This window comes from Drosophila virilis, chromosome 5 (genome assembly GCF_030788295.1).
Source record: "Drosophila virilis strain 15010-1051.87 chromosome 5, Dvir_AGI_RSII-ME, whole genome shotgun sequence".
NCBI classification, from domain to species: Eukaryota; Metazoa; Arthropoda; class Insecta; order Diptera; family Drosophilidae; genus Drosophila; species Drosophila virilis.
The window spans coordinates 12,278,041-12,290,145 of NC_091547.1; the positions used below are offsets into that span (position 1 = coordinate 12,278,041).

The window sequence follows — 12,105 nt, forward strand, 5'->3', positions numbered from 1 at the left end:
TTTAATTTATTTATTTTGAATAAAGTTTTATTTTTCTTCATAAGGAAGCCAAATATTTATCTGCTTTAATGCAATGCATTACAAATATTTCTTGTTTTTACCAAAATCAGAATCTCTATAAAACGAATATATTTATTATTTTCATGAATTAAATATGGTATGAAAACCTTGTCTCTTGCATCTTTAAAACGGATCCGAGATTTCAATAGAATTTTATAAGTTATCAATTACTGAATACATTTTATAAATATTGCTTGGAACATATTTTGTTTCAGTTAATCTGTAGCAAATAGGAAAATGTAATTCCCGGATAAGAAAGGCTCGTTTTAATACCAGCTTGAAGCCTTGGTAGCTAATGTAGACGGGGCTTTACAAAATAGATTATAGGGTATCTGTAAAGTATGAAGATTTATGTTGCGCGCGCACTCATAGCTGTACGAATGCTGTTCGCTTCGTGGCAGAAATGGAATTGAAATACTTATTTGATGTACGCATTTTTTGGAAGAGGAATTTTAATAACAACCTACAGAAAATTTAATGAAAACGTAAAAGCCAGGCATGCATAAATCAGTTTTATAGTTATGTAAAATAATCGTAATGCACAATTAAATATGCTGGACAAGGCACAGAGGGGTGCACGGTGCAGGCAAAACTTGGCAAAGGACCTGGCCAACACAGTGTAATTTATGTAGCTAGCGACAAAGCCAAAACACAGAGCAAGATAAATATACAGTCGGAGTCGGCGAACTGGCAGAGCTTACTGAGTTGGCCGGAAACCGGATGCAGGAAGACGCCATAAAGGCAACATTTTTCATGGCTGGCCTGGCCTCAAATGCAAACGTGTGCAGTCTGCAATTGGGCGTAGCCGCAAATGTCTCTAATTAGATTCGAGCAGGACTTGATTTTTGTTTTCTTCCATTTTCTTTCCTTTTTTTTGGCAACTCATCGATAAATCAATGCGTTAAGTTCCACGCCCGGCTGTGGGCAAAAGAAATCGCAGTTCGACAGCTGCCGACAGACGACAGCTGATTGATGATCCACGAAATTACAAATTACACAAATGTTATGCGAATTGGCAGATAAAAATCGCGCAAATTCTGCTCACCAAATCACTTAAGCGTATCACCTTATTTGCTTTGTTGCCCCTCCACCCAAGCGCCAAGCTCTGCGTCTTGGCTAAATGAATTTGCCCAATACAAAATTTGATTGATTATGGCCATCAACAATATAAAGGTGCCACTGCTCGAACCCTAAGCTATGGAAATGTTATCTTTTCCTTTTCTGGGCTTGATTTAGATTTAATTTGCTTGCAGACATTTTAAATTGATATAAAAGTTCACTTAATTAGGTTAATTAAAATTGCACTAGCTTTACTAGCTTTTCTTCTTTTCCGTAAAATTCAACTGTTACCCAGTTACTTTAATGGAAACTTCGTATCATAAAGTAGTAAAATTTTGATACAAATTTGTAGCCAAATTTTATACACGATTTCCTTACTATACGGGTATATCTTTCCCTATCCCACCTATCTTTTAGATGTGTTTCTTTTGTTTGAAATCTGAAAAGAATCTGTTAGCATTATTAAAACACGTACTTTACATCCTATAATCAAACTCATGGGGATCAACCTCGAAGCGCTTAAAGCGTTCCGAGTATTGCCCAAAGAAGAAACCCTCAAGTTGGAGTATCATGAAATTGCGATAATCCTGTTCCGAGCTGTAGCGAGCATTATAGGCACATATGCATTGATTTGGCAAGTTCTCAATATATTTACTGATATCCGGTATATCGAGATCACAGGGCAAGTGTATAATATTTATATCGGTAATGTCCTGTGGACATTGAACCTCCCGACGGCGCCGTATATGCTCCAATGTAGCAGCTTCTGTTACACTGGTGGTATAAGTATCGCTGCCCCTAGCAGTGACAGCAGCTGTGGCAGTAGCTGTATAGCCATCATCCAAACTATCATCGTCGACATCGACATCGACACCCATAACCACGCTGCTGTTGGTGGATGTCGGTGAATCGTTGGCATCCATTAGAGTGGATGACATTGCATTTGCGTTGGCGGCTGGCACAGACTCGGTTGCTGGCGGAGGTAAATATCTGGCCCAGCTGCTGGGTAAGCGGTTCTGTGGCGAGCACGTGAGGGCGGGTGGAAGAAAGTTGGCGAGGGGGCCGGTAGGGTATAAGAATATGCTTACCAATGCAATGAACGCGGCAGCCATTGACAGTAACAATTTAAGTGGAAACTGCATTTTCTTGTTATGTTTGTTGTATGTTTTTGTATGTGTATTGTGGAAAGTCAAGTACAAGTATACTGAGGTTTGCCTAGCCTGGCGTTTGCCTAAACTAACCACCTCACCTAACCCCGCTCTCCCTCGAGCTATTTGCTTTATGTAATACGAAAGTCAAACAAAGTTCGTTTTAGCCAAGCCAAACACGATTGCTCATAAAATACGCGCACACTTGCAAATTATGGCCAACATGTGCGCCAGGCGAAAATTGATAACCAAGCGCCCAGCAGTTTTCACACACCAACACACACACACACACACACGTACCCACCAGCACACACATAACTCGATACAGCATCAATTACCCACGCCATGTGGTCAGACAGCAGCATTTGCAGACTCCTGCCTGAGGCGAAGGCTGGTGCGAATTGAAACAAGCGGGCTTAGCTCGAGTCAAGTTGACTAGAATCGCAGATACCCTGTACTTTGTTTCGTGAGTCTATCAACCCATTGTTATGCATCTTAGAGGCACTAAAATATTCAGCTTGGCTTTTCATATACTTTCATTTTATTTTCAGTTTTATCAGAAATATATTGAAAAACTCGCGGTGCTGGGGTTGGGGTTCTGGCCTAGGCTTTCAGTACAAAATATATTGGTATTCCGGGCTTGTAATGTTTCTGTCGATTATTCGCTATGACTTACAAAGTTTAGATGACCTTTGGGCCATTCTTAATGGGGCACAGGGTATAAAAATGCATCATCTGAATCGAATTGGTGGGCGGTTTGGGTGGACTGTCCAAGAGTGAGTGCAATGACTGCGACAGCGGATACTGGGATATTAGAAAAGCCACACGGCCGAAGTGAAGCATGTTAAGAGTGACAGCCAAGTGCCACAGACATACACACACTTGCACACACTTTACACACACACTCACAAGCACTTACACACAGCAGCATTGATAATGACCAGCACTGCAGATCGACATGGAACATTTCAAGTGTGAAAATAATATGACAGCAGTAATCAAGGCGACAACAGGGACCAAGCTACCCCTCACCAACACCGACTCCCGCGGCTATTGATATTGATTTCAGGCGTGGTAAAACGCGTCGCAACGCAACATCGCAAATTGTAAACGAGCTGAAAGCGGCCTCTAAGGCTACAGGAAATGGGCAAAATAACTGTGCGGAAATGTTGAGAGCACATTGCAATGAGTCCCTGCTGGCTGGGTTGACTCAATGACTGACTGACTGGCTGGCTGGCTGGCTGGCTGGCTGGTTGGCTGGCTGGTTGGCTGGTTGACTGGGCTGTTAACACATGTCACTGGACCATAATTGCAAGATATATATTTTGGAGTTGGAGTGCGATGCGAGCTAGAGCAAAGCTGGGAATGAATGACAATTGTTTTGACACGCCTGACAGCTGGCGGGTGCGTGGGCAGCGCCGGTGGAGTGTGGGGGCCAACGATCAGAGGCAGCTGTCAAAAGCAGACAACAGCTGCCAGGACACAGGCAGGCACACAGCCAACGCATAGTCCATGCATATACAAGCGCTGATAAAATTCATGGCACACTCGCACACACACTTCCTGGCAAATTGAATTTTTCTTGCTGTGCGACGTGTAGAATTTATGCGAAAATTATTTTGTTGTGCGTTTGCGTTGAAATGCAACTTCATCAGGCAAGCTTGAAGCAGTTTTCAATTATGCAATAAGCTCAAGCACTTTGTTGCCTTAACAGTAAATTTCGCATTCAATAGGCTAAAGGCAGCGTACGAGAAGCCCAAAGCCGAGTGCCACATAGCGTTTAGCCACTTAAATGGGCAACGTGTGGCATGCAACCAAGTGCGGCACATTGCGCTGCAGTGCTTGATTATGGCCCTTAGCATCCTAACAAATCTCTTTAGTTGACTGCGCTCAAAAGTCCAACCATTGATTAATAATCTCTGTGAAAAGCCAAAGTCTACGTTTTTCTCGGCCGCATTCCACATCCTGCCTGCCTGCCTGCCTGCCTGGCTGCTGCCTGTGCCTAAAGCTGCCAGGATAGCACATATTTCGCCTGCACCAGCAAATTTGTTGCCAGCTGCAATTGGCGACTCCCCTCCCCCCTTCCACCTCTTCATTCTTCACTTTTATAGCTGCAACTGACGCCTTGGTGCCCGTCGCCCGCATTTTGTTGCCTTTTGTTACATACCCTGTGATGCATACAAATGGGCAGTATTGAGTTCTAATGATGCAGAACCATATTGATAATTCAGTTCGACCAGACATCAGAATTACTTAATACACTATATGGGGTATACAAGATTCTTAATAGAAGAAATATCCCATTTAATAAGTAGCTTTGATCTTATTACTACCAAAGTCCTTTCATTCATTCTCAATCTATTACACAATAAAATAATTACGTCCATATAGATATCGCAAAAGATATTAAGTCAAATATATCCTACACATTCTCTAGCAGTCGCGCATACCCTACGTGCATTGAGGCTGGTTATTTTTTTTTTTGTTATTTTTATTGTTCTTGACGTCGTAGTTGTATTTTATTTTGTTTTGCTTTTTGCACGAGGCGAACCTTTTGTTTATTTGCGCTCCGGCGGATCACAAAAACTGTAATAGCAGCAGTCCGGGGCAGGACATGGGACATGGATGGGACGCGAAGGCAGGACGCAGGACGTAGGACGTGGGGCGCTGAATGTTGGACGTAGACGTGAACGCGGACGCAGGCACCTCGGCACAAAGGCGAAGCAGCGTGGAGTTAAAGCGCAGCTAACAAAAATGTTTATGTGCTGAAGGGGGACTGCTGAAAATTGGGGGCGAGTGCGAGCGAAGCGAAGGGCGCGTGGCAAGATGGCAGTATGCACGTATGTGCAGTTATAAATTGCAACTCGTGCGCAACGTTTGCCAGTCAGAACTGGGCGAAACGGCATCCGAGATGGCGTCAAAAAGAGAGCACAGCTACGAGTTAGAGCCAAGAATAGTTTGGTGAAAAGAGAGACACAGAGCAAGTGGTGGGGGGGAGGGGATGTTTGTGACTGTAACGTTTGGGCTGGATAGTTGGTTAGTTGGGTTAGTTGGTTTAGTTGTTGTGTGGCAAAGCCGCAGGCAGCGAGGTCGCTCGAGCTGCAGGTGATGCATCTGCGGCTGTCCAACCATGTCTGTGTGTTTATATGTGCGTGTGCGTGCGTGAGCTGGTGCTGGTATGCGTGTGTGGCAAGTAAAGGGCGGAAAATTGTTACAATAATAGAATTAACAAAACAAAATGAAAGCTGGGCACAATTAAATATTTGCGCGGCCAGCCATGGCAACAATGTGGCCGCTGCAATTTTATGTTGTGCATTGAAAATCGCTAAAAATCCAACGTAAACTGAACAATCATTTATGGGCGCACAGCGTGGGCGGGGGCAACAGCTAGCTGCAACCTGGCACACACGCTATTGCAACATTTCAAATTAAACAATTTTAAATGTGCTCCATGTGCGGGGTCGCTGTTAAAATGTAACGACTGTAACCGAATTGCAGCTGCGGTTGGCTGCATTTATGTTTATTTGCATTTTGCAGTCTGCAATTTGCATTTGGCAGGTGGGCGTGGCATTCACACATCCCTCCCCTCTGTACCACATATCAATATGAATCGCTTCAATAAATAACGCCCAGCGAAACAATGCGGGAACTGTGAACAATTTTTTTAAGTGCTTTTAATTTGATTTTTATTTACCCGCAAAGAAGGAAAAGAAAAGGACGCGCACAGCCGTAAAGCCATTGGGTAAATATATACCCACAGACAGAATCGACAATTGAACCGATCTTAAATACTGTTTGTGTAATGCTGCTCCTCTTCAAAAATATCAGTCAACTGGAAGTTGAACATTATTTTAAAGCGATTCATGAGTTAAAGCTGTTGTTGAAAAAATGGTACACAGAGGTGAAAATATTTCCGACTCCATGCAGTATCGATATATTGTACTTGCGGCAATTACCCGACCTTGCCCGTGTTACGCATAAAATAAATTAACAAAGAGCAGAACCTCGAGGAAATTGGATGAATGATTTAGAGGTCAAACCATGAACAAAGAAGGAAACCCCGTGCAAATCAAATGAGATATGATCGAGTTGTGGGAGTGGGACAATTTTACTTGTGTCTATATAGAATATTCGAAGGTACCTTTTTTACATGAATTCTGACTAAAAATAGTGTTGCCAGATATAAATGCCGAATTGATCTAGAGGACAAACCATGAATAAAAATACAATTCTCGTGGAAATAGGATGAGTTTTTACCCAGTTGTGCGAGTTGGAAATTTTATATAGTTAGGATAATTGAGGGTACCTTTTTTACATGAATTTCGACCAAAAATAATGTTGCCAGATTTGGATGTCAAATTGATCTAGAGGTCAAACCATGAATAAAGAAAAACACCTTTTAAAAATCAGATGAGTTTTGACCGAGTTATGGGACTGGGAAATTATTTATTGATTATTATTTGAAATACGTTTGAAACTTTTAGTAAAATCTACTTCTCTTGAGTGGAAAACGCGGCCTTTTCCGGCCTTAAGTTTCTCGTCACAAAACTAAATTGCACGGAAAGCGCAGATTCCTGCCTTTGATTGTTCATTCGTTGCTTTTTAAAAGCATTGTCAAATAGAGATAGACATGGAAACTGGTGGGAAATGGATAGCATTTTCTATGTTTAAAATTTGAAGCAAAAACTGAGACCGGACAAGGTCTGTAAGTACTAGCTAGCATATACATAGCTTGTATGTATATAAGATTTGAATCTAAGCAAACCAATAGCAGGTTCAAAATGGTTATGAGCCAGGCCTGAACTGGTTGTGCCCCTGGAATTGGAATTGGCTACATAGGGTCCGTTTTAGTCTTAATCCATTTGTAAGCGAAACGTAAAACTGTTTTGAAATGAGTTTGTTTTGATGAAAAACTGACCCTTAATTGGTTAATAAATGATCCTAAATAAATTCCCTTTTGAATTATGTTTGAACTTCTTGTTGACCGTTTAAGGAGCGGCGCTTGGCCAAGACTTCCATTTTAACTTTAACAAAACTTAACAGACTTTCACGTTTAATTGAATGTTGACCCTTGTTTGTGCCTAAGTCGATTCTGCATCTAAAATGTATTATTGGCTGAAATTAAATGCTTTTATGCCCCGCTCTTAACAAATTTAATTGCTTGTGAATTTGTAAGCTGTCCCCAATCAATTTTAACTGTTTGGTATTTTAATAGCTTATTAAATTATAAATAATCAGTTTGCAAATGGAAACTTAATTATAACCAAAGAAACGCTTGCGAAGTAATAAAAGTTGAATTAAATTATATGCAAATATATTTTTATTCAAGGCGAAATATTTATTAATTTATTAAATGCGTATTTTATGGAATACATAATAAATGAGCATATCTGCCGTCAAGTATTCATTTATCAGGAAGTTTTGGCAGGCTATAAATCATTGCCTCTCAACACATTTATTATACAAATTCGTTTTGCATGTAATATAATAACAATTCTGAACGAAATTGGCCATTTTTGTATTCAATAAAATTTCCAGTGCTGAGCACCTCAGCGGGTTTTAAAGTAACAACGACTGAAGGGTCAATTTTAATCAGTTTATTTGGCAAAATGGCAGCGAAAATGCAATTAGTTTTTTGAATTGTGGTCTGTTCTCGTGAAAGATGTTGGCATTTCATCAGCCTGACGAGTTGTCATGAGCCATTCGATGCTGTCGCATGCATATGACAAATGTGTGCCTGGGCATAAACGCATGCGGGGCGTAGCCTTGTTTTTATTTGTATACCCTGTCTACATTAAGTGAACTTAACGGGCTTAACTATTGCCAGCATGATTCATAACTAAATAGATAGATAAAGCAAATAAAAGGATTATCCAGTGATGGACAGTTTGAACCTAAATATCTCCAGTTCGGTATAGGTATAAAAAAAAGGAACACTGAATCGAATTTTTTTCGGTAAAAGTAAAGTAAAAACCTAATTGCTTAGCAGACAGGGTATTTCCCAGTCGAGCATAGTTGATTAAAGTAGCACTTAATCGTGTTGTTTTTATTTTGGCTGGGCTAGGATATCAGAACCCTAATCTGGCAAGCAAGGCGAAACCGAGCCCGCTGCCCATCCGCAAAACCCCTTTCGCTCGCGCTGCTGAGGTACTGTCAACAGCTTTGTAATTAGTTGCCTTTTTTGTACTCCATGGTCACCATCGCTCTTCGGGGTTACCCGTTGTCGCTGTCGCTGCCTCAGTCGCAGTCGCAGTCGCTGCTAATGTCAGCGCGAGATTGATGGAGATTCATTTTTTAGTCCGCTGTCGCTGCTGCCATGCGAGATGGACAAATGCTGACCATAATTTTCAGCTGACTCGCAGCCGGAGTCACATTGCGTATATATAAGCTTTAATTAGCCAACTACCGTTAACTCGGCGAAAATGTGAAAATGTGAAAATGCTGAATGCGAATATTAGATCACATCACGCTGCGAGTAAAACGTATCGCAAATTCAAATATTGTCAGGCGAGAGAAATTGTGAAATTGAATTGCGTTCCATTTGCAAATTTGCATAGCGGCTAAAGCCGCACTTGTCGCTACCCGCTGCCCCTTCCCTGCTGTCGGCTCGCATACGCCCCGTGGGCCACACATAAGCGATGCGATTGTAATAATATTGACTAAACTTTCAATTGAAATGCATATTGAAATAAATATAAGTGTTTCTTTATTGTATATTTAATATATTCAAGCGGCTAGCAGCTGCCATGGTAAAAAAGAATAGCTGCCCAGCAAAAAAAAAAAAAAAAAGGAAATTACCATATTTTTACACACTTTGACAGACACAACACATACAATGTGTACAATAAAATTTGAAATTTGTCACAACACTTGATAGACTGCAAAGAACCCAGTTTTTGCCCAATAGATTAATAGGTCTATAGATATTGCTTGCGTAGATCTGACAGATAACATAGCATAAATAAATAAAAGTGATATGGACATCCCTAGCTTATTTTAAGCAGTTCGAAGCATAAAAAGTAATGGCTTTATTCTCAATATTCTTCTTTCTGCTATTTAAATTGATATTAAACACATTTTTTTCTTCGTTTATTTTATAACAATTTTATATTTAGCTAATCGAATTTCAGCTTTTATTTTTTACAAAATCATTACAATGTTCGAGCCCATTTTAGGTGATTTATAAAAACTTTTAAAATTTCTAAGATAGCCCAAAACACCCAAACTGCCTGTCAATTACAGGGTACTGACCAGCAAAGCGTTGACAAAACCCCAAAAGAGGTAAAAATTTAACAGAATTGCAAATGCTGTTGACACTTGCACAACGCAAACAATTGTCCGCAATCTGCTGCTCTCTCACCTCGCTGCAGCCTGCTCACTCACTCAGTTCCTCTCACTCTTTTTGTCCCTCTTTCTCTCACTCTTGCTGCTGCGGTGTGTGCAACTGCAATTTCGGCTTGGCTTTGGGCTTGTATTTGAAAACTGGCTGTGATGCATTGGGTAGCGTTTTTGGCAATTTTCGTGTTTGCATAGTTTTTGGCAACACTTGATTGCCTTTTGGCTTTGGCCGGAATGTAGTCAACCTGGCCAGCAATCCGGCCATAGTCTGTTCGCACAGTTTTTGGCTACAATTTTGAGTTTGTGTTGTTTTTTTTTGTCGCTTTGCGTAATCAGAAACTTCACATGCCATAAAAATCGGATATGCAATAAGTTTGGCACGAGTTTGTTTCCCAAGAGCTATGCTGGCGTGCAGCATGCAGCCACGCCCACAAATTAGCTGAGCTGAGTCACATGTGTTTGTGTGTGTGTGTGGGTGTGTGGTTGTGTATTTGTGTGGCACATAAATCATATTTAGCTATGCGGCGCCAGCGAACATTCAATCAAAGTGCAACAAATCCCTCAAATTTGTTATGCGTCACGTACAAGTGTCAAGTCGCAGATGTGTGCGCGCGTGCGGGTGTGTGTGTGTGTGAGTGTGAGTGTGCGTACCATTAGTATAGGACTTTAAAGTCGAGCGAGCCTAAAAGTTAATATATATAAATAGATACATATGGATATATAGACTAGAGGCACACATTTTAATATTATTTAATGTAGAGTGCGGTTTGACTTGGGTCTTGTTTATGCTTATACAAGTAATCGCTAGAGTAATCGTTATCGGAATTGAAATCGAAAGCATTGCGTGCTCCGACACATTTGCTAGGTTATCAACTTTACACTCAACTGAATATATTTGGGGGCATTCAGCATTTCGGCGTTTCTTTATGCCTGCCACGGCTTATTAAATATTAAATTGATAAGGCACCAGCGCCCGAGCAAGAAGTGTGCGACAGTTTTTTTTGTTCCTTTTATTTGCTTCTTCTTATATTTTTCTGGGGTATTGGCATCTATAAGTAGCATTTTGTAGCCTATTTCTCTTGTTCTTGCCGTTATGTGTTTTTGCCTAAGCGGCTTTTGCCCGCATTTCACTGTGGAGCACGTGCCCCGCCCACAACCCACAACCTACAACTCACTCCCCATTCCTGCTATCAGCTGATACAATGCTGTATGTATGCTAATATTGCGGCCATATTTTTCATGTCGCAATCATTTTGTGTGCCATTTTTTTTTGTTTTTCACTTTTTTTTATACTTTTCATTGCTCTTGTAGTTGTTCTTCTTGTTGCTTTTGTTGTTGTTGGCATTGCTTAAGCGTTGATTGCAAGCATTTGCATAATTTAAGATTGTTCTGTTCACTGACACTCGACACACACACACAGAGAGAAAGAGAATTTCAGCATCCTGTGTGTTCCACTCTGGCGGCGCATTAAAATGAAAATTCCAAGCTCAGTCGGCGCTCATTCAAGATTAACATATTTCTTTGAAGCTCTGCTAAATTATTAAGGTTATAAATAGCAGTGTTGGTAGCCGGCATTGTATTTAACCAAGCACCCATTAACTGAGTGTAATGTTTGCATTAAGATAGCTTAAGTGGTAGAAAATATTTTTGGTCAACTGCTGAGACAATTCTAACATGATTTTGAGATAAAATGGCAGTTGCATAGATATAGTTTAGTACGTGCCTTACTATTTCTTTATTAAAACGCGCCTTTCTTCGCAATTCTCATGGTCGCAAATAAGGTTGTTTCTCCCTCTTACTTTCTGTGGTTCGCCAGCTCTATTTTTCTCTCTATCCACCTTTTGTTGCCACTCTTCTTCTCGCTTTAAAATAAGTATAACCTTTCTATAGGGTATCTCCTTTTTGAATCTTCACGTTCCCATTTGACTTAGTTTTTGTGCTTAAGTTTCGTTTTTTGCTTTTGCAAATATTGAAAAAAGTTTCTCATTTCCATTTCAATTTCTCATTGCAGTTCAGCAACCGGAGGAGTCTCAGAGACAGAAACGACGACGACGGGGACTGCGATACGACACGGCAGGTAGTAGAAGTAGTAGGAGGCGGCGGTAAGCATCCGGTGCTGTGGGTATGTCCACAGCCAAAAGACTGGTGCTCTCGCTACGTGGACGCAAAAATTCGCAGGGCAATTCGGCCACATCGTCGACGCGGCTCGTATCCGCTGGCACCTCGCCGGGCCATGAGCTGGACGAAATAGCCGTTGTCTCCGGCACCGGTTCGACTAGCCATCATTTCTCCTATGGCGGCTGTATTGGCAATAACAACGACGCCAGCAGCGCCGCCGCGGCTGTGGCCCGTTATTCAACAGGTAAGCACTGCACAACGAAAAATTGAAATAGAAAATGCGTACACACCCAAAACCCCCCACCATTACCCTACCCCCTACGCTCCTGCCCATAACAATCAAATGTTTAAGTACTTTTTGTAGTCAATTTCCACCTCAGTG

The 12,105-nt window shown here is 41.2% G+C and overlaps 2 protein-coding genes across 9 annotated transcripts in view; one reads left to right on the top strand and one right to left on the bottom strand.

Annotated features, from left to right (window-relative positions):
* The window catches only part of LOC6626749 (cyclic nucleotide-gated channel beta-1), a 79,688-nt gene that overhangs the window by 17,717 nt on the left and 49,866 nt on the right, over positions 1 to 12,105 (top strand). For all 8 annotated transcript variants that reach the window (XM_070210010.1, XM_070210008.1, XM_032435963.2 and 5 more), the window contains exon 2: positions 11,617 to 11,967. In XM_070210010.1, coding sequence (XP_070066111.1) covers positions 11,730 to 11,967 — 238 coding nt within the window. In that variant the 5' untranslated portion in view covers positions 11,617 to 11,729. The remainder of the gene's footprint in view (positions 1 to 11,616; positions 11,968 to 12,105) is intronic.
* On the bottom strand, positions 1,379 to 2,358 carry LOC6625599 (uncharacterized). Its single transcript, XM_002050223.4, has 2 exons — positions 2,208 to 2,358; positions 1,379 to 2,135 (listed from the first exon to the last, which is right to left on the bottom strand). Exons 1-2 carry the CDS (start codon positions 2,259 to 2,261, stop codon positions 1,596 to 1,598), a joined length of 594 nt encoding a protein of 197 aa, XP_002050259.2. The 5' UTR covers positions 2,262 to 2,358; the 3' UTR covers positions 1,379 to 1,595.